At 45.8% G+C, this 23530-nt stretch overlaps 1 protein-coding gene across 8 annotated transcripts in view; it reads right to left on the reverse strand.

The window, feature by feature from the left end:
• Positions 1 to 23530, reverse strand: part of NF2 (NF2, moesin-ezrin-radixin like (MERLIN) tumor suppressor) — a 95424-nt gene that overhangs the window by 63290 nt on the left and 8604 nt on the right. For all 8 annotated transcript variants that reach the window (XM_073313220.2, XM_073313221.2, XM_073313225.2 and 5 more), the window contains exons 2-3: positions 5106 to 5231; positions 3764 to 3886 (exon numbers count right to left, since the gene is read on the reverse strand). In XM_073313220.2, coding sequence (XP_073169321.1) covers positions 3764 to 3886; positions 5106 to 5231 — 249 coding nt within the window. The remainder of the gene's footprint in view (positions 1 to 3763; positions 3887 to 5105; positions 5232 to 23530) is intronic.

Below are 23530 nucleotides of genomic sequence, written 5' to 3' on the forward strand. Positions count from 1 at the left end.
CTGCTGCCCAGCAGATGAAGCCCCTGCGTCCCTCGACCAGGTCTCTGGCAGAAGCCACGGGATGGGGGAAGCCCCTCCCCCGCCCAAGCACACACCCCTACCCTGTCCCCAGCAGAAGCCATGGGACAAGGGAAGCCCCTCCAGCAGCCCGTCCACGGCAGAAGCCATGGAATTGGGACCTCCCAACTCAGTCCACAGCGACCCCACAACCTCATCCCCTGCAGAAGCCCCTGGGAGGGGGAAGGCCCCCCAGCAACACCTGACCCCATCCCTGGCAGAGGAAGCCCCCAGTGCTCCGACCCCATCCCGGCAGAAGCTGAGGGCACCAAGGGAAACCCCTCCCCTGATCCCACTCTCCAGCAGAAGCACTGAGTGGGCAGGGCAGGAGAAACTCCAGCACCCCAACCCTGGTCCCCTGAAGAAGTGCAGGGAGTGGCAGGGGAAGCTGTGGTGCAGGGACAGAGCTTCTCCTGTCTTGGGGTCACCGGGGGGGTGGGGGACACTAGAAATGGGTTGTGGAGCTGGCGGAATGGGGGGGGACCCTGGATAGAACAGGGGTGCGGTCCCAGGGAAGGGGCAGAAAGGGATGGGGCTGTGGGCGGGGCCGCAAATGGAAGGGATGGGGAGAGGCCCCCCCACTTGCTCTGGCCCAGGGAAACCTTAATCCACCTTTGGATTCATGAGAAGAACTTTAGTTCAACATGCAAAACTACTGAGCGAAAACTAAACCCATCCCTTTGTTAAACATAACATTTTATGTCTAATAAACACACACAATTCAAAATGATGACTTGTACAGCATCTACAGCTCCTTCCCCTTGAGCACATGAAGGATTTTGTATTATTATATACAAGACTAATTGTGATTGCTTTTGTGCCCAGTCAGTGTTGGCCTACGAACCAGTCTTTTACAAGGCCTATAGCTTGCTCATGAACTAGACTCCTATGATCCTCTATGGTCATGCTAAGAAGGGAAAATACAAGCTTGCTAAACTTAAGATATAGTGACCTTTTAACACAGTGTCCTGCTCTTGTGACTGAGCAAGTAATGTCTTAAACCACAACAGACAGCAATATATAAAATATTAAAGTAATGAGTAACCAAATGTCTGTCTGATCACGTGCTTGAAAATTTATGAAATGTACCAGACAAATATGTATTTTTATCCATGATATGAAAAGAGGAACTAATGGGATTGTAAACAACCTTACTATAAATATTGGCAAGGGATAAGCAATTATCAGGACCAAGACAAGACTGTGATCAGTTTGTCATCGTAGTGTTGCTTCTCCAGATTCTGGCAACCATGATTGATATCTATTTCCATCATGCACTGTTTTAATATGTCTCATCTAATACATTCAAATCACTGACTTATCCAAGTTTTTTTTAAATTCCTTCATAAATTCAATCTGTATTAACTATTGGCTATTGATTAATAAATGTCTACTAGATATTGATTAATTATTGATTACTGGAAACCCTGATCTTCATCCAGGAGGTGCCAACCACCCTCAAATTCCACTGACCATTACCAGAGTTGTGGGTCGCTTTGTGACAGTACTTTTAGTGGCATGCACAGGACTGCACACACTCCCACAAGGGCCAAATTACAGCTACTGAGGACCACTACTTTGCATTTCCTGACTTGCATGCATTTAAAAATTAACTTATCATGTTTGATTATTTTTGTATTAAACACTAATTTTCCAAAGAGAAAAAAAGTGCATTTTATTTCAATGTGAGCTTTAAATGGATTGTCACACTAACACACAATCAGCTACAGTAACATCACTTTGCACTTACAGTGTGATTTGCATCTAAGTCCTTTCCTTACCAATCACAGAGGCTACACTTCTGCATTAACATAATCAGGCGAGTCTGCAGACTTATACATGTTCCTATGTCACAAACAGAGTTAGAGCTCCACCACCCCACTATGTTATTAAAAACCCCAGTAAAAAGTCACATACTGCAGTTGAGAGATGCAGTTTTCATCCAGGATCAAACCCGTGGCAAATTTGCCATTTTAAAATAATTTTAAAATACCTATGTGAGGTATCTGAGTAACAAAAAGGACCTGAAAATTAACATGAATACTTTGCTCCCCAGAGTAAAGATACTAGAAGGGCACAGAGTACTTCATGAACATTAAGCCTCACAACAACCCACTGAGGTAGCTTTTATACCCATTTTAAAGAGGGACAGGAAACAGCACAGTGAGGTTTGAAGCCTACATTTGCAAGTGTTCACTGACCTGGATGGCTTCAGTTTGGGGGCTATAAAGGTCTAAATAGCCCCGAAACTACTAATTTTGGGTGCTTTAACTTGGGACACTGGAAAATCCAACCTCCTTCAACCTGAGGCACCCAAAAAGAAAATCAGCAGACACTTGAAAGTTTAAGCCTAAATGACTTGCCCAAGGAAAAGCAGCTGGGAATAGAACCAAGGAATCCTACTGTAACCACTAGACATCACTGTAATTTTCCCAGTCCTATAAGTTTCTCACACATACACACAAGTCCCTTTATGGGCTGAGAATAAACCTGGAATGTTGTAGCCCAAAAGGTAGTTATTTCAGAAATCATCCTTGCCTGAAAAATGGGACTTCTGATGAAACTGCCTCATTAACCTGAAGTAGAGTGCAACAGCATCAGAGCAAACTGCCCCAAAACAAAGTTGCATGGCATTTCCCTTCTCTCCAGAAAAGCTGAAGAGCCTATTACTATAAATTTAGCCTAGTGGACAGCACAGTGGAGTGGCACTCAAGAAATCTGGATTCTATTCCCAGCTCTGGCCTGCTGGGTGGCTTTCGGCAACGCACTTTGGCGCTCTGTGCCTCAGTTTTCCTATCTCTAAAAAGACAGTGATAATGACACGGACCTCCTTTGTCAAGCACTTTGAGATCTACTGATGAAAAGTGCTGCATAAGAGCTAGGTGTCATTATCACAGACTGCAAACTACAGTGGGTCAGTTGAAACATTTAGTTCTCCATCCCACTCCATCTTAGTCATCAGCTTCTGACTCCATTGGTCTTATGGGATTTTCTTCTGCTCCAGTTATTTGGGGCCTACTTTGGTGAAGAAGAAAGCTTTATAGTGTACCCTGAATATGGCATGGGCTGGACTTGTCCTGCTCTCCTTCAGAAGGATGCGCCTGTGTTTTTTACAATAAAAATGCTAGCCATGCATTACGGACAGCTGGCATATCTTGACACAAGACATGCACACTCGTTGCAAGGGTGTGACACCTCCTGCACTTTGCTTAGCTCCCGAAACTGCCCCTCTGTCACACAGATACCCTCCTAGCGGGAGAGTATAACCTATTAATATTGCTAGTCACCTCATTTCATGATTTCTGTGTGTATATAAAGTCTGCTGCAGTTTCCACGGTAAACATCTGATGAAGTGAGCTGTAGCTCACGAAAGCTCATGCTCAAATAAATTGGTTAGTCTCTAAGGTGCCACAAGTACTCCTTTTCTTTTTGCGAATACAGACTAACACGGCTGTTCCTCTGAAACCTGTCATTTACAGACTGAGTATGTTGAATGCTGCTAGGTTTACTCAAACCATCTTTTCTCTATTTTTAGATCACCATGTGCTTATTGAAATTGCTCATTTCAGAGTGGGTTTGAACTTAAAGACGAGAAGCCATGCTGGGATGACCAGAGCCAGTCAACATTAAGAAACACACCTACAGCCCTACCACCCACCACATTTCCCAGCCCTTGGGAAGGGCAACCAGTTGCTGAAGCATATACCTGCAGAAAGAACAAGTGCTGTGTGATCTCCTGAACCAGCTCCTCCTCCGCATTCTCAGGGTAAAATTTGGCAAGGAAGTGAAAAGTGACCGGCTCCTCTGTTGGAACATCATGATCCAGGACCTGCAGGATTGGACAATCAATCAGTGACTCCAACCTCCCCAACACCATTGCCTCTTACAGCCTAGACACAGGTGCCAAACTTTTACTTCCCCTCAAACTGCAGTACTCCCTCTCCAGGTTTTCCAGTCACCTGGTCAATATGATGCAATCTGGGAAGTTCAGGAACCATTGCCCCACAGGCCTGTAAGAAGTTTGCAATTTCTACATATTTATAAAACAAACTCAAAGCAGAAACAAATCATCCTGCATGCTATGCATGAGGCAGAGGATTCATTTTTCTTCTTCCCTGCTGAGCACATACAGGTCCTACCAACACACACAAATCTTTCGTCAAAGTATGCAGTTTCCTGCTACAAAGACAACTGGTGAGCCTGGAAGTTGCTTTCATATTTTTTCTTAGGCAGAGAGATACAATCCTAACTTCTGTTCACTGAACTAAATATCCTGTGTTTGGAAACAGAGGCTCAACCAGACCTTTATTTCAATACTGCTCAAGAAAGGTTCATCTCAGACACCAGAAGGAAGAATTCCCTATTGTACATTTTCTAGTGGTTTGCCCAGTTTAGTTTTAAATCATACAAGCAAAAGAAATGATGGTTCCATTAGGAGACTATTCAGCAGTTGAGAGGATCACACTGTTGGGAAGTATTCCTTTCCTTAACTTCATCTCCCATATGTGTTCGCTATTGTGTCTCCTTCCTCGGCACTTCCATACCTCAAACACTGGCAGACTATTAGTAATGAGATGTCATACTTCAACCTCACTTTTCCAGTATTTGCACAGTATATTTTGGAAAGCTACCGCCTCTAAAGGGTCTGCCCTTTATGTACACATGGAGATTCTCCAAATAAGATATTAGACCCCATTTACATTATAATCATCTTGGGGGTATGGTTATAACATGGCTGTCCCTTGAAACATGTAATGCACCAGTTTTATAATGTAGAAGGGACCTTGTACGTATAGTCTAAGGCTTTGTGATGATTCAGGGATAGACTAAAGGTCCGACCTAACACTAACTGTGCTGGAGGACAATCATATTGTATTTGGATCTCTTGACTGATGTATCTATAAATCAGCCAAAGCCTAGTTCTGCTCCCGGTGCACCCCCAGAACTCCCACTGATGCATCTCCATGTTTCATGCATGGACAGCCAGGGAAAGTTCTACCCTCCCACTCCACCACACCCATCCCCTAAAAGGAAAGTTCTAGTCCAACCTTCTTGTCCATTTTGAGCCAGGCCACGGTATCCTTGATCGTGTACTGAAGTCCAAAGAACCAGGTTTCTCTAAGTCCCAGTGTCCTGCATACCAAGTCGAACAAATCCTTCCCTTTCCACTTCACCTGCAGCAAGAGAGCAAACAGCAAAGGGCATTTGAAAGATTGAACTATAATCTTCCCCTCCGCCCTTTCTTTCCATTCAGACACATCAAATTCACTTTCTCCTGCGTGTGTGCTTGCCCTCCCCCACTACTCCCACTGTCATGCCTTGTAATGCAGATACAGCACTAGGAATGCCAATGTTATCCTATTGCAAGCACACCGTACATTAAATCCTCCCATAGAATCCAGATGGCAGATCGGCAATTTTACCCTGCACTGCATGGAAGGGTGGTTTTACTCTGGAAATCAACCACAAACATGACTTTATGGAGGTCCCATGTTGAGCACGTCTCGGTGAAACCATATCAAATTGGTTCAGTTTAGAAGAAAGAAGTCAGTTTCTCTTACTGCTAATGCACCAAACCTCACCTGGGATCTGAAAAATCTGGGTTCTTTTCAACGCCCGCACCACCCTCAGTGGTCAATATTCAGCATGCAAAATTTTGCCTTTAATTGCACGTGTGCAACCCCAATGTCTTCAAATCCTGTTCCCAGCTATCCCTAGACTCACTTCAATATCTTCTACAGAGTTTCACAGATGACACAGAGAGCACCATTCGACCCTGAAACTGGAACTTAAACGATTTCTAATGATGATGCACAAACAAGAATAGACCAGTTTATTCTCCCGGAGTCATTAGCTCTGCAGGACTGACAGGAATAAAAAGTAACAAAAGCCTCATTTTTATCACTGAAGTCTGCAACTCTGTTCTAGACACACACAAGGAGCAGCTGTGGTGTGAGTAACAAAGGGCCATTTTTACAGAGTACAACCACACTTTACACTGGAGACATTTGGTAATAAAAAGTAACTGCTGGAGCCGAGAAAACTGACTCAGGCCACAAGCCATGACCTTCCAACAGTTCCACAGTTGCCTCAGCCTTGTTAAAGTTTGATTTTAAAAAATGAAGGGGGGGGGAGGAGGAAGATGAAGAGGGATATAAAACAGGAGATCCTATATTCCAAAGCCACTTCGCTTTTCCACTTGCATGAATGGAAATACTGCTGGACAGGGACATATGGCCATTTTTTCAAAACCCTAGGGCAGAAGAATCTCAGCACACCTCCCTGTCACAGCCGCTCAATCTTAGTACCACCTGGACAGCTTCACTATTAATGCTAAAGAACAGCAGAGATCGTGCGTCACCCACACCAGCGGCTGTGACACACTGCCACCTTGTGGGTAATACAGTCAAGGAATACGTAGTCCCTTTCATTACTCCACGGCTGTTTTGAGTCAAAAGGAACAGATCAGAACTCCTTCCCTCACCCAATACATGCACAAATGTTACCAGAGCATTCCGAAGAACAGAAGATTGCAGATGCTCAAATAAAAACAAATCAAATGTCAGAGAGCATCTCTGTGATCCACAGAAGATACAATCAAACCGTGAGGTTGAAAGGACCCAGGGTTGATTTTCCAGTGTTGCCATTAGAAGGCCCTAATTCCAGGGGTTCAAACGCACCTCCTGCAATGGGATACAACTTGGTGTATGAGGACTCAGTCTGGGAGGGAGTTTTTTCTGGCCAGTTTTTTCAAGGGGAGTGTAATCTGAGGTTTTAAACAAAACACAGAGAGAGAATAAAAGATGCAAAATGCTATTTTGTGCTTCTAAAATTCAGAACATTTTTAGCAAGAGGTTATTTCCTAACTAGGACTAAATTGCTTTGTGTAAAAGGTCATCTTTATGGCTATTGTTTTAAAAGGACCAATTAAGGTTTACGTACAGACATTTATCTACCAGAGATGAGAAAGAAAGCGTTCACAAATTCAGGTTACTGCGCACTGCCATTTGGAGGCTTTCATCCACAGATGCAATTTGTACTCTATGGAATCAATGTTTTGAAACTCCAGCTGTGCTTTAGACTGCAAACTACACTGAGGCACCCCAGCTGGAGTTTAAACCAGCCTGCAGACTACAAATGATCTGCAGTTACATAACTTTGTGCAAAAACCTATGTTAAAATTCTCAACTACAAACACTGAGTTAACTATCACAAGTAAATTGATTCTCTCCTCTCCAGAAAGAGGTCTATGGTTAGTTTAAAATATCAGTTTCAGAGTAACAGCCGTGTTAGTCTGTATTCGCAAAAAAGAAAAGGAGTACTTGTGGCACCTTAGAGACTAACCAATTTATTTGAGCATGAGCTCACAAAAGCTCATGCTCAAATAAATTAGTTAGTCTCTAAGGTGCCACAAGTACTCCTTTTCTTTTTAAAATATCGGCGGCCAGAATTTAACTGAGATCTGTGTTTTCTCCCCACAAATGTAATTTCGCCCTTTGTGTATAAAGTATTTTGAATGACAGAGTTATGGTTGCTGTGGGAACTATACATTTTACTGTGGTGTTAAAATTCCAACCACTTCACATTAGCATACCCCCCCACACACACACACACTTTAATTGAAAATAATAGTTGAATAGGAATCCAGTTTATTTCAACATATATGACTGAATTCCACACCTTGATATTTATAATTAAGGTTACAATTTAATCATGGGTATTTTTAGTAAAAGTCATGGACAGGTCATGGGCAAGAAACAAAAAAATTACAGCCTGCGACCTGAACATAAATACCCGTGACTGAATCTTAAGAGCGGGGGCACCAGCAGCTGTGGGGGGTGGTCCCGGGGACCAACTGTCCAGGACCACCAGAGCAGCAGCCAGTGCAGCTGGCCTGAGCGCGGTTGCCACTCCAGCAGCAGCTGGTGTGGCTGGCTGCGGGGCCCCCGGAGCAGCTAACTGCAGAGCCGCAGCAGCTGGTGTGGCTGTTCCTGGGACCAGCTGTTCCTGGGACCAGCTGCTTGGGCGGCCCTGGGGTCAGCCACACTGGCTGCTGAAGAAGTCACAGAAAGTCATGGAATCCGTGACTTCCTGCAACCTCCATGACAAACACCGTGCCCTATTTTATAAAACTTTGCATTTAGACAGCATGAACTCCAAATGCTTTACAGACATTCCCAATCTAAGCCCCTGCACCCTATTAGATAGGCAAGTTACATTTTACAATCAAGGAACATAAAAAAGCACAGAGGGGTGAAATGACTTGCCCTGGTTACACAGAGAGCCTGTGACACAGCCAGGAATAAAACTCAAGACTTCTTGACTCTCTGACCTGTGCTTTACAACACCATCCCCCTGCTTATGTTAATCATGGGAAGTTTTAGCATAAAGGATCATCTTTTAGAAAGTTCTGAGTGCCTGAAAGCAAGGTTTATAATTCTCCACCTTGGCCATAAACTAGAACGGTTGCTGTAATAAAAGCTAAATCCCCAAATGAAAACTATGTTAGGCGAGTAACCTTAAACTAACAGCAATGGCTCTGCTACTGTCCAAGCACAATGGAGTTTGGGGTTGGAGTTGGAGTTGGGGCCACCATGCTCCTTCAATGTCGCTGTTGAGCCAAAGCCTTCAAAAAGAACGGTCTGGAATTTGTGGTCTTGTATTATCCCACGGACTTTATTGTCAAATGGTTTGCTAGCTATATTTGCGAGTCTTGAAGGAATAGTGGATGAACTACTCTATAAACAGGGCTAAGTGCTGCAAAGCTTTTATTTTGTGGGGCTGGAATTTATTTTCTTTACTAAGTGCAGAGTACTTCTAATTTATCAGCATAGAGTGCATTAAGTAAACAGCACTAAGCACTTAAAAACTCAGCAGTTGGCTGCTGGAATACAGTACTTCCAGTCTATTCACACGATCAGATTTGGGATCTATTAACAGGGGGTACGTTATCTATTAATCTGCACCAGGAGTCATATGCAATTGGCAGGCAGCCAAAGCATCACTCTGATAATACAATCTATTTTGGTATTGCATCCTTACTAGAAGTGTCACAACTGCTTCTTAGGCAATTACAGCCTACACAGTAGCTTCAAATATGAGCAGAGAGGTTAGCTGAGCTTCCATAAATACTGCAGGGTAAATGGTAGGGAGGCCACATTTTAGTGAAAACACACACAAGGAGAGAATCCAGTTGCTGAGAGAGAAAGTTCATGTATGGATCTACTCTGCAAAATGGACTATAAGGCAGGCACCTTGCTGTTCCGTGTTTTTTTTTTCAATGACTCCAGATCAAATTCACTCAATTCACAAGGAAAAATGAGTTTTCTAACTACCAGCCCTGCAAACTGGTAACTCTGCAAACTCTGCCATCCGAGAGTCAAACTGAGTTCTTACCTACTGGAGCTTCATCAGGAACACAGTTCCGCGGGCCTAATTTTGCTCGCAGTCACATTTGTGCAACACCACTGTCACCACTGGGTTTGCACAGGTTTAACCAAGAGCACAACTGGGCCCAGCAACTGGAATGTAATTGATGATACATGAGCCACAACAGAATCCAGCTCACTCGCTTGTAGCTGTGTTGGCGCAGTAGAGGGAACAGGAGTCAAATATTACTTTTGTGACTAAAGTAAGCAGGTATGGCCCCACATATGAAACAGGGATAAGACCTGTTATGTAAGAAGGAGCTATTTATACAGTCACTTGTTAGAATCAAATTGTAGTGGTCAAACAGCCAGCTGAAAGTGTGACTTTTAAGACATGATTCAAGTCTGTAGAACAAACATTTGATAGTATTACTTTACTTAGGTGACTAATGCAGAAAATGGATCCTCAGTCAAGCAGGTCACTTTATTATTTATCTAAGCATCAAGATTCTACTGAGCCCCGTACCAGCCCTAAAGGACAGTCCTGGCCCAGCGAGCTTACAGTCTAAAAAGACAAAGATCAGACACAGAGGAGTGAAACAGAGTCCCAGAGAATAGCGCTAACTCTTAACATGACACACTTGTGTTTACGGGCCTCATGGATGAAGTGAGCTTTGAGGACATATTTGAATGAAAAGAAGATGGGCACCTATCACGATGGAATAAGGAGGAGGATCCAGGTGTAGGGAGCAGAATAAAATAGAAGTGACAAGAGGAGGGGAGAAAGTAAGCAGGTTTCACTAGCAAAACTGAAAGTAATGGGATTGGTTGGAGTAAGTAGGTTGAAGTGGAGAAAAATTAGACTGGCTGAACACTGCTACCTGTGCTTTTTAAAACAGCAGGGTGCATCAAATAATGGGTAGTAAAACGGAGGGTGCATCAAATAGCAGGCTGTAACAAGACAGATACATCTACCCGGCCCATAGGGAGATGTCCAAATGACTCCCAAGGCATCTTATAAATCCAAACAAGGCAGCTTGCTATGGGGTGTACTCACCTCTCATCGGGAATTTTAAACTATAGCAGCAGTAGGAAAAAAAAGACCACAACATAGTTGGATTTAAAACCTGAGAGCAGATAGGGAATAAAAAATATTCTTCAAATTCTTTTTTAATGAACAGATGTCAAATCCTTTAAACTGTCACTTACTAAGCCACAAGAGGCAGCTGTAAAAGTTATTTTTATTTACTAATGTTGTAGGACAACTTGATAATGAGATTTTAATTAAACTCTATTTCAGTTAACCACCAAGGAAATCAAAAACGCATGAAGGCACATCAACCCAGATGGTGCAGTTGAGCATGTATCTCAGCGTCTGCCCAGGATCTAGAGATGAGGGAGTGGTGCTGGAAACTCTATCCAGGTAACAGAGGTACCTTAGGAGAAAGTAACCAGAAGAGATGTTGAAAATTATAACAGACCCTAGCCTGAGGGTGTTTCCCACCATTTAAACACTTGAGTTTGTAATTTGGGAGTTAGATGATCAGATAGCAACAGTAACTAGGACAGCTCTCTTCCCACCCCCACCCCGGATGTGTCCAGGAGGTTATGCATCTGTCAGCACACCTCAGTTCTGCAAACTGTGCCTTTGTCGCCTTGAGATTAGAGTACAGTAATGTGCCCCACAAGGAGATGCACCTGAAATCCATTTGGAGACGGAAACTGGTGCAGAATGCAACTACCTGCTTGTTAAGTGAGGTTCTTCACTGTGAACATCATACTGGTACTCCGTGATCTGCATTGGCTGCCAACTGGTTTCTGGGTGGAATTTAAGGAGAAGGCAACCAATCTTTCACTAACACTGATATACTATTGCTATGTTTCATAATCAATGGGTCACAATCACAACCTGGAGGTAGGTTGAAAAAGGCAATCAGAGGGGTTCACAAGGTGCTGATGATGTTATTAGGGTTCTAAAGCAAAGAAAATAAAATTTCTGGAATAGCTTCACGAGGGCCAAAACCTTCAAAGTTGGTGAGATCAAATGTAGTTATAGTTGATTTCCAGGTCAAGTATTCTCTAGCGACTGCTACATACACACATAACAAAAAAAAAAGCCCAGGATATTTTGATTTATGTAAAGCACATAAGCAGTGTTCTACACTACAAATTTAGGTCGGATTTAGCAGCGTTAGATTGGTTTAGCCCTGCACCCGTCCACACTACGAAGCCATTTTTTCCGACTTTAAGGGCTCTTAAAATCGGTTTCTGTACTCCTCCCCGACGAGCGGATTAGCGCTGAAATCAACCTCGCTGGGTCAAGTTTGGGGTAGCCTGGATGCAATTTGACGGTATTGGCCTCCGGGAGCTATCCCAGAGTGCTCCATTGTGACCATTCTGGACAGCACTCTCAACTCGGATGCACTGTCCAGGTAGACAGAAAAAGCCCGCGAACTTTTTAATTTAATTTCCTGTTTGGCCAGTGTGGCAAGCTGATCAGCACAGGTCCCTGTGCAGAGCTCTTTAGCACAGGTGACCATGGAGTCCCAGAATCGTAAAAGAGCTCCAGCATGGACCGAATCAGAGGTACCAGATCTGATCGCTATAGGAGATGACGAAATCCATGCTATCAGAACTCCGTTCCAAAAGACCAAAATGCGAAAATATTTGAAAAAAAAAAATCCAAGGGTATGAAGGACAGAGGTTATTACAGAAACCAGCAGTAGTGCTGAGTGAAACTTAAGGAGCTTAGGCAAGCCTACCAAAAAACCCAAGAGGCAAATGCCCATTTGGGGTCAGAGCCACAGACATGCCGCTTCTATGATGAGCGGCATGCAATTCTAGGGAGTGCCCCTCCCACTGCCCCACCCCTGTACATGGACTCCTGCAAGGAGGGAGTCTCACACAACAGGGATGAGGATTTTGGGGACAAGGAAGATGACGAGGAGGGGGAGGTTGAAGATAGCGCACACCAGGCAAGCGGAGAAACCGCTCTTCCTGACAGCCAGGAACTGTTTATCACCTTGGATCCAATACCCTCCCAACCCGGGCTCCCAGACCTTGAAGGCAGAGAAGGCAGCTCTGGTGAGTGTACCTTTGTAAATATAATACACGGTTTAAAAGCAAGCGTGTTTAATGATTAATTTGCCCTGAAGACTTGGGATACATTCTAGGCCAGTACAGCTACTAGAAAAGTCTGTTAATATGTATGGGGATGGAGCGGAAATCCTCCAGGGACATCTCAATGAAGCTGTCCTGGAGGTATTCCCAAAGCCTTTGCAAAAGGTTTCTGGGGAGGGCAGCCTTATTCCGTCCTCCATGGAAGGACACTTTACCACGGCAGGCCAGCAGCACGTAATCTGGAATCACTGCATAAGAAAGCATGGCAGCGTATGGTCCTGGTGTTTGCTGGCATTCAAGCAACATCCGTTCTTTATCTCTGTATGTTATCCTCAGGAGAGTGATATCATTTATGGTCACCTGGTTGAAACAGGGGAATTTTATTAAGGGGCATTCAGAGGTGGCCGTTCCTGCTGGGCTGTTTGCCTGTGGCTGAACAGAAATCATCCCAGCTGTTAGCCACGCGGTGGGGGGAAGGGTGAAGCGATCATCCCAGAGAATGGGGAGGGGGTTAGTTGGGTTTGTGCTGCACGTTAACCAGAAAACCACAGCCCCTCCTTTTAAATGGCCAACCCATTTTAAAGGGCCAACCCAATGGGTGCTTGGTATGGGAAATGAGGGTGCTGCTGTTGGAAACCATTCCCACACGTTAGGAAGGATAAAGAAGCCAAAAGACTGTGGCTTACCATGGCTGCCTGCAAGCCGAATTCTGTTGCCCGCCGGCCCTGCGTGTGTGTGATCTCACACCATACTGGCAGGCCTCGACATAAGAGGCAAAACGTGACCTTGTAAAGAAAGCACATGTGCTATGTAATGTTAACAGCTTGGTTCACCGTGAAAGAGTCTACTCATTGTTATCTAAAATGTCTCTTTTTAAAAACTAAATCTCCCTTTTTTCCCTCCCGCAGCTGCAAATATTTCAACACTCCCCCTGTCATCTCCGTCCCAGAGGCCATCAAAGATTAGAAGCCGGAAAAAAACGCACTCGTGATGAAATGTTCTCTGAGCTCATGCAGGCCTCCCATGCTGAAAGAGCCAAGCACAATGCGTTGAGGGAGACAATGTCAGAGTCCAGGAAAGCACAAAATGAATGCAAGGACCGGAGGCACGAGCGAGAGGACCGGAGGCACGAGCGAGAGGACCGGAGGCACGAGCGAGAGGACCGGAGGCACGAGCGAGAGGACCGGAGGCACGAGCGAGAGGACCGGAGGCAGGATGCAATGCTGAGGCTACTGAAGGATCAAACTGATATGCTCTGGCGTATGGTTGAGATGCAGGAAAGACAGCAGGAACACAGACTGCCACTGCAGCCCCTGTGTAACCAACCACCCTCCTCTCCAAGTTCCATAGCCTTCTCACCCAGACTCCCAAGAATGCAGTGGGGGGCCCTCCAGGCACCCAACCACTCCACCCCAGAGGACTGCCCAAACAACAGAAAGCTGGCATTCAATAAGTTTTGAAGTGCAGTGTGGCCTTGTCCTTCCATCCTCCACTCCTCCTGAACCCCACATGGTGCTTCCCTCCTCCCCCACCCCTTGGCAGTTATCCCCCTATTTGTGTGACGAATTAATAAAGAATGCATGAATTTGAAACAACAATGACTTTATTGCCTCTGCCAGCGGTGATCAAAAGAGGGGAGGGATGGGCGGTTGGCTTACAGGGAAGTAGAGTGAACCAAGGGGGCGGGTTTTCATCAAGAAACAAACAGAACTTTCACACCGTAGCCTGGCCAGTCATGAAACTGGTTTTCAAAGCTTTTCCGACGCGCAGATTTTGTGGAGCACACAGCAAGCAGTAATAATGATGGGAATATTGGTTTTGCTGAGGTCTAACCGAGCCGGTAAACTGCACCGGCGCGCTTTTAGACATCCAAATGCACATTCTACCACCATTCTGCACTTGCTCAGCCTACAGTTGACCAGCTCCTGACTACTGCCCAGGCTGCCTGCGTATGGCTTCATGAGCCATGGCATTAAGGGGTAGGCTGGGTCCCCAAGGATAACTATAGCAATTTCAACATCCCCAACGGTTATTTTCTGGTCTGGAAAGTAAGTCACTTGCTGCAGCTGTTCCCACCAACCAGAATTCCTAAAGATGTGAGCATCATGCACCTTTCCTGGCTATCCCATGTTGATGTTGATGAAACGTCCCTTGTGATCCACCAGTGCTTGCCGCACCATTGAAAAGTAGCCCTTTCGATTTATGTACTGGCTGCCTTGGTGGTCCGGTCCCAAGATAGGGATATGCGTTCTGTCTATAGCTCCACCACAGTTAGGGAATCCCATTTCAGGAAAGCCATCCACTATGACCTGCACTATGACGGGCTCCACCTAACAAAGAGAGGGAAGAGCATCTTTGGAAGCAGGCTGGCTAACCTAGTGAGGAGGGCTTTAACCTAGGTTCACCAGGGGAAGGAGACCAAAGCCCTGAGGTAAGTGGGGACGTGGGATACCGGGAGGAAGCACGAGCAGGAGAACGCGAAAGGGGAGGGCACCTGCCTCATACTAAGAAAGCAGGACAAACAGCAAGTTATCTCAAGTGCCTATACACAAATGCAACAAGCCTGGGAAACAAGCAGAGAGAACTAGAAGTCCTGGCACAGTCAAGGAATTATGATGTGATTGGAATAACAGAGACTTGGTGGGATAACTCATATGACTGGAGTACTGTCGTGGATGGATACAAACTGTTCAGGAAGGACAGGCTGAGCAGAAAAGGTGGGGGAGTTGCATTGTAAGTAAGGGAGCAGTATAACTGCTCAGAGCTCCGGTATGAAACTGCAGAAAAACCTGAGTGTCTCTGGATTAAATTTAGAAGCATGAGCAACAAGCGTGATGTCATGGTGGGAGTCTGCTACAGACCACTGGATCAGGGGGGATGAGGTGGAAGAAGCTTGCTTCCGGCAACTACCGGAAGTTACTAGATCACAGACTCTGGTTCTTATGAGAGACTTCAATCACCCTGATATCTGCTGGGAGAGCAATACAGCGGTGCACAGACTATCCAAGAAGTTTTTGGAAAGGGTAGGGGACAATTTCCTGGTGCAAGTGCTGGAGGAACCAACAAGGGGCAGAGCTCTTCTTGACCTGCTGCTCACAAACCGGGAAGTATTAGTAAGAGAAGCAAAAGTGGACGGGAACCTGGGAGGCAGTGACCATGAGATGGTCGAGTTCAGGATCCTGACACAGGGAAGAAAGGAGAGCAGCAGAATAGTGACCCTGGACTTCAGAAAAGCAGACTTTGACTCCCTCAGGGAACTGATGGGCAGGATCCCCTGGGAGAATAACATGAGGGGGAAAGAAGTCCAGGAGAGCTGGCTGTATTTTAAAGAATCCTTATTGAAGTTGCAGGAACAAGCCATCCCGACGTGTAGAAAGAACAGTAAATATGGCAGGCGACCAGCTTGGCTTAACAGTGAAATTCTTGCTGATCTTGAACGCAAAAAAGAAGCTTACAAGAATTGGAAGATTGGACAAATGACCAGGGAAGAGTATAAAAATTTTGCTTGGGGATGCAGGAGTGAAATCAGGAAGGCCAAATCACACCTGGAGTTGCAGCTAGCAAGAGATGTTAAGAGTAACAAGAAGGGTTTCTTCAGGTATGCTAGCAACAAGAAGAAAGCCAAGGAAAGTGTGGGCCCCTTACTGAATGAGGGAGGCAACCTAGTGACAGAGGATGTGGAAAAAGCTAAAGTATTCAATGCTTTTTTTGCCTGTCTTCACGAACAAGGTCAGCTCCCAGACTACTGCACTGGGCAGCACAGCATGGGGAGGAGGTGACCAGCCCCCTGTGAAGAAAGAAGTGGTTCGGGACTATTTAGAAAAGCTGGACGAGCACAAGCCCATGGGGCCGGATGCGCTGCATCCGAGAGTGCTAAAGGAGTTGGTGGATGTGATTGCAGAGCCATTGGCCATTATCTTTGATAACTCAGGACGATCGGGGGAGGTCTCGGATGACTGGTGAAAGGCTTATGTAGTGCCCATCTTTTAAAAAGGGAAGGAAGATGATCCTGGGAACTACAGGCCAGTCAGCCTCACCTCAGTCCCTGGAAAAATCATGGAGCAGGTCCTCAAGGAATCAATTCTGAAGCACTTAGAGGAGAGGAAAGTGATCAGGAACAGTCAGCATGGATTCACCAAGGGCAAAAGTCATGCCTGACTAATTAATTGCCTTCTATGACGAGATAACTGGCTCTGTGGATGAGGGGAAACCCGTGGACATGTTATTCCTTGACTTTAGCAAACCTTTTGATACGTCTCCCACAGTATTCTTGTCAGTAAGTTAAAGAAGTATGGCCTGGATGAATGGACTATAAGGTGGATAGATTGTCGGGCTCAACAGGTAGTAATCAATGGCTCCATGTCTAGTTGGCAGCTGGTATCAAGTGGAGTGCCCCAAGGGTCGGTCCTCGAGCCGGTTTTGTTCAATATCTTCATAAATGATCTGGAGGATGGTGTGGATTGCACCCTCAGCAAGTTTGCAGATGACACTAAACTGGGAGGAGAGATAGAGACGCTGGAGAGTAGGGATAGGATACAGAGGGACCTAGACAAATTAGAAGATTGGGCCAAAAGAAATCTGATGAGGTTCAACAAGGACAAGTGCAGAGTCCTGCACTTAGGACAGAAGAATCCCATGCACCACCACAGACTGGGGACCAAATGGCTAGGCAGCAGTTCTGCAGAAAAGGACCTAGGGGTTACAGTGGACGAGAAGCTCGATATGAGTCAACAGTGTGCCCTTGTTGCCAAGAAGGCCAATGGCATTTTGGGATGTATAAGTAGGGGCATTGCCAGCAGATTGAGGGATGTGATCGTTCCCCTCTATTTGACAGTGGTAAGGCCTCATCTGGAGTTCTGTATCCAGTTTTGGACCCCACACTACAAGGAGGATGTGGAAAAATTGGAAAACGTCCAGCAGAGGGCAACAAAAATGATTAGGGGACTGGAACACATGACTTATGAGGAGAGGCTGAGGGAACTGGGATTGTTTAGTCTGGGGAAGAGAAGAATGAGGGGGGATTTGATAGCTGCTTTCAACTACCTGAAAGGGGGTTCCAAAGAGGATGGATCTAGGCTGTTCTCAGTGGTAGCATATAACAGAACGAGGACTAATGGTCTCAAGTTGCAGTGGGGGAGGTTTAGGTTGGATATTAGGAAAAACTTTTTCACTAGGAGGGTGGTGAAACACTGGAATGCGTTACCTAGGGAGGTGGTGGAATCTCCTTCCTTAGAAGTTTTTAAGGTCAGGCTTTACAAAGCCCTGGCTGGGATGATTTAGTTGGAGATTGTTCCTGCTTTGAGCAGGGGGTTGGACTACATGACCTCCTGAGGACCCTTCCAACTCTGATATTCTGTGATTCTATGATTTCCCGGAGTCACTACCCTTGATAGCAGCAGCTCAGTGATAGCGTTGGCTACTTGCATCACAGCAGCCGCCACAGTAGATTTGCCCACTCTAAATTGATTCCTGACTGACCGGTAGCTGTCCGGCGTTGCAAGCTTCCAGAGGGCTATCGCCACTCACTTGTGGACTGTGAGGGCTGCTCTTCTCTTGGTATTCTGGCACTTCAGGGGAGGGGAAAGCAAGTCACAAAGTTCCATGAAAGTGCCTTATGCATATGAAAGTTTGCGGCCACTGGGAATCATCCCAGACCTGCAACACTATGTGGTCCCACCAGTCTGTGCTTGTTTCCTGGGCCCAGAATCGGTGTTCCATGGCATGAGCCTGCCCCATTGCCACCAGGATGGCCAGACTGCCAGGGCCCGTACTTTGAGAGAAGTCTGTGTTCATGTCCTCATCACTCTCCTCACCGCGCTGCCGTCGCCTCCTCACCTGCTTTTGCAGGTTCTGGTTCTGCATATACTGCATGATAATGAGCATGGTGTTTAGAGTGGTCACAACTGCCACTGTGATCTGAGCGGGCTCCATGCTTGCCATGGTATGGCGTGAGCAGGAGAGCAGAGTGGCAGCGGAAGTGGCGGGTGGATGACAGTGCTGACAGCAATATGGCACCCACACGGAATAAGGCGCAAAACAATTGTCGGACGTTGCTTTCACGGCGGGAGGGAGGGGTTGGCTGGCAGCAGATGGTGCTGCTGGCTGGGAGAGCAGCCTGAAGCAGAATGGCCCCCTCAAGGATTGAACTCACAACCTGGGGTTTAGCAGGCCAATGCTCAAACCACTGAGCTATCCCTCTGCCAATATTCCAGGCAGGACTGAATCTCCATTAGACAAAACTTAAAGAAGAGAATGACCTGACTCACCCCCATTTATGTGCAGACACCCCTGACAGACCTCACTGAGATCTACCAGGAGCACCCATGTCTGCTCAGGCACCCCAACCAACCTGACCAAGGCTGGCCAGAGCACCCAGGAGATGACGAGGATGGCTACCAGTTATGAGCTCCTGCTGTGTAGCAATGCAGTCCCACGTCTGCCAGCACCCAGGGACATATGGTGACAGTGAGCTGAGCGGGGTCCATGCTTGCCGTGGTATGGTGTCTGCACGGGTAACCCATGAAAAAGGCACGAAACGATTGTCTGCCGTTGCTTTCACGGAGGGAGGGAGGAGGGGCCTGACGACATGTACCCAGAACCACCCGCAACAATGTTTTTTGCCTCGTCAGGCACTGGGATCTCAACCCAAAATTCCAATGGGCGGCGGAGACTGCAGGAACTGTGGGATAGCTACCCACAGTGCAAGGCTCCGGAAGTCGACGCTAGCCTCAGTACTGTGGACGCACTCCGCCGATTTAATGATCTTAAGTGGGAACACACACAATCGACTGTATAAAATCGCTTCCTAAAAATTCGACTTTTATAAATTCAGCCTAATTTTGTAGTGTAGACAACCCTATGAGTGGAACACTCTTAACTTCATAGGGTCTCTGCAATTCATTCCCCAGCATTTATGGTACTACGCAGTAAAGGCACTGTTGCAGTTTTATGTTGCACTGTAGCCACAAAAAGTTTTTGCTCCTCTGTATTATTCATATTGTGCATTTTGAAAGTGGATTGGGCATTTACACATATTGTAATATTAATACAGATACAGACAGACAGACTGGGGAGCACAAAGAAACAATCAGACATTGTTACACACTGTGTAACAGAACTTAGATTACTAAGACATCTGGTATGCCTTGTCTTATCCTTTGATTGTAAGCTCTTTGGGGCAGGGACAGTCTTTTTGCTCTGTGTCTGTACAGCGCCTAGCACAATGGGGGCCTGGCCCACACCTGGAAATCCTAGGCACTACAATAATACAAATAATAATAGGATAGACAGCTGTTGGAGGAATGCTGTTGGTTAGTTGTGGTGCAGTGCTTTCTGGAAGCAAGATAAGCCATCAGTAAAATCGTTTCCTTGTCCACATTGCTCAGACCGAGGCTATGTCTACACTACCATGGTAAGTCAACCTACACTACGCAACTCCAGCTACATACCTTAGGCCAAGTTACTGCAGGGTCTACACAGCAGGGGGTCAACGGGAGAAACTCTCTCGTCGGGGGTAGAGTACAGGGGTCGACAGGAGAGCGATCTGCTGTCGATTTGGCGGGTCTTCACTAGACCTGCTAAATCGACTGCCAGTGGATCGATCTCAGAGCATCGATCCCAGCTGTAGCGTAGACCTCCCCTGAATCTCCTAGGCTGCAGCTGCTGCCTGTAGGATGCCACTGCAAGCAAAACAAGAGCATTATATAGTATTAAAAATACACACACAAAATCAGATAGATGAATTTCTAACTCAAAAAAGAATGTCTATCTTAAAAATAAAGACAGTCTGTCAGATCCAGAGAAACTGTCATGGTTTATAAGGAATTCGAGGACTGTGGGAGAAAAGATAGGATTTGGAGGAAAAAATTGGGAGGAGAAGACGGTTACGGGGCACACAGGATCAGAGAGGGCCGTCCGTTCATAGGGGACAGTACAAAGGAAGGCACATAAACCACAGAATGTCTCATGTGAATGACTTGTAAGTATTCTAAGAAGGGAGAAGCAGAGCTGAATTATACCACAGGCAAGGCAGATGTCTCTGATAAACTAACCAATTTATTTGAGCATAAGCTTTTGTGCTGTAGCTCACGAAAGCTTATGCTCAAATAAATTGGTTAGTCTCTAAGGTGCCACAAGTACTCCTTTTCTTTTTGCGAATACAGACTAACACAGCTGTTACTCTGAAATCTGATAAACTAATTCCCAAATCACACAACCTGCTAGAATTCAATGGGCATTATGTTCTTTTTTTGTGTGCACATCTCCTCATTGTATCACCAGAAAGTTCAAATGAAAACAGGAGCCTCTCCTCTGCATTTCCTGTATTTTTTAAAAAAAAAAAAAATCAGCAGTTTCCAAATCGCACCCACCTCCCAGACAGTCTCCGAATACCCTAAGAGCACTGGGCAATCACACCCTGATTTGGCAGGTGGCATTTCAGCTACTTCACTGAAATTCACTTTGCAGTCAGGGAAGGGTTTGGTGTTTTTCCTCTCCTACTTTTTAAAGAGAACATTTACTGCTGCTGACAACCACACGTTTTTCCCCGAGCTGTTAACTTGCCAGCCATTTGTTGAAGGTCAGCTGCATTAGAGAGTTCGTTGTCACTACAGTACTGGTACACCATTGTCAAATTGCTGTCATTTGGTGTTTATCTACATGTGGGGAGGGATGTACACAACTTTGTTTGAGTATTGTGCAAAGGAAGGGGAATTTCACTCATCTCCCATTTACTCATCTGCCATCACTTTTTAGCACTAAGAACCAAATTCTGCCCTGATTTACACCCTCATCCCTTCCTGTGCAACACCCATGAAGTCAATTTGGCCCTACAGATTGCCAGAAAGAGAACCCTGGTTTACTCCTGGGTTGAAACATAGGTGTCATGGCTCAGCTAAGTAGCTCTTAACATCCTGCTAAGGAATCTTATGACAAATACTATACCATACAGTGCCAGCATTGGGCCCTGTCTATTTAAAAGTCAACTGAACAGCTTTCCAAGCAATAAAGAATTAGTTTAAGCCCCAGACCAGCAACAAGATGCAAGTTTAGACTGACAAATATGTTTAGTCTAAACTTGTATCTTGTTGGTTTGGGAGCTTAAATTATTTCTCTGTATTGGTTGCAAAGCTTTTCAGTTCACTTTTAATACAAGACCCATAAAGCTCCTGCTGTCAAAGCCCTGACTGGGATGATTTAGTTGGGGATTGGTCCTGCTTTGAGCAGGGAGTTGGACTAGATGACCTCCTGAGGTCCCTTCCAACCCTGATATTCTATGATTCGATGATTCTATTAAGAGAACCAGCTGAGGCAGCAGCTAAATCTCCACAGAATAAGAAGCGAAGAAGAGTTTTGGGTCCAAGATCCCAGGCCTTACAGAAATGGTTGAATGGAGAGCCCACCCTACTGGAAGGACAGATGTGGAAGTAGTGACACAAATAGATAACTCTGCAGAGAAAAGGAGAGAGTGGGACAGGGAAGGAGACACACAAGTGAAGAGCAAAACAAATTGGGTCCCAGGCCAGCGACAAAATCAGAGGGGATCAGGAGACCAAGCTGTCCTTAATTCATGGGGAGAAAGAACACCCCCCAAAAAGCATGGAAAGATGCAATTTCCTTCCTAAATGAATTTGATCATCTCACAATGGCATGCAGGGACAGGAGTTCAGATACAGCAGCAGAAATCAGGGATATTACAGTATCTCATCTGGGAGTCTCACCTACTGACAGAACCGCATTACCTTTGCTAGATTACTTTAACATCTTACATCATGACTTTTAAGGATAAGATGTCATGGATGTGATGGATTCCGTGACTTTCAGAGACCTCTGTGACATTTCCCACTTCAGCCCCATGGTAGCGGGGCTGGAGGTATCAGCCAGTGAGGACCCTGGAGCTCTGAGCCACCATGGGCGGTGGGGGGAGCCAGAGTGCTCAGCTACTGAGGACAGCAGGGGAACCCCAGAGCTCTGAGCCATTGGGGTTGCAGCACCGGTGCCGGAGCAGTCAGCTGCTGCAGAAGGGAGACTCCCTTCTCCCACAGCAGAGCTTGAACTCTCTACCCCACTCCGCGAGGCTCAGGCTTCAGCCCTCTCCCCGTCAGCCCCTTCCCCATTATTTTTAGTAAAAGTCACAGACCTGCAACCTGTCCGTAACTTTTACTAAAAATAACCGTGACAAAATCTTAACCTTAATCACGACAAAGTGCTAACTGTACTGGAACATTTAAATAAGACAATCTTGCTGAAAGAAGGACTATGTTGATCTCCAAGCAGGTTACCCCTACAAAGCCTGCTGGCTGTATTATAAAACATCTGTGGTCTAGTTCTCAGGGAGGTGGGGCAAACCCAGCTTTTCCATAATGCAGTGATATTACAAGATATGCAAGTAGGGTATGTCCACATTTAAACCACTGCAGCTGCACTGCGGTAGCACTTCAGTGTAGACACTTACTACAGCGACAGGAGGGGTTCTCCCATCACTATAGTAAATCCACCTCCCCGAGAGGCAATAGCTAGGTCGACAGAAGAACGCTTCCATCAACCTAGTGCTCTCTACAAGGGGGTTTAAGCTGGCTTAACTACAAACTCAGGGTGCAGATTTTTCACACCCTGAGCGACATAGCTGGGTGTTAGGATATAGATATTCAGGCCTGTCTGTAAAGGCCTGTACTTTAAGAATTTAGGGGTACTCTTATTACTTGGCTAGTTAGAGGTATAAAAGAAAGAATCAAAATCACTGTCTGCTGGTGTAAGGGCCTTCTCTTACTGTGACAGTTTGAGGCCCTGTTCTTAGGCTAAGGCCTTTGGCTAAGCAGCAGAGGCAGCCATAAGCTAGGAAGCGAACAGTCACATCCTCACATTCCAAACTAGTCACATTGAAATAAGGTGCTATTGGGCGGTCAGGCACTATCAGGACAGGATTGTATTCCTATCACCTCCAGAGAAAGGGAAGTGCCTAGAAGATGTAAAAGGAAACTTAGTTT

This window comes from Lepidochelys kempii, chromosome 15 (assembly GCF_965140285.1).
Source record: "Lepidochelys kempii isolate rLepKem1 chromosome 15, rLepKem1.hap1, whole genome shotgun sequence".
NCBI classification, from domain to species: Eukaryota; Metazoa; Chordata; order Testudines; family Cheloniidae; genus Lepidochelys; species Lepidochelys kempii.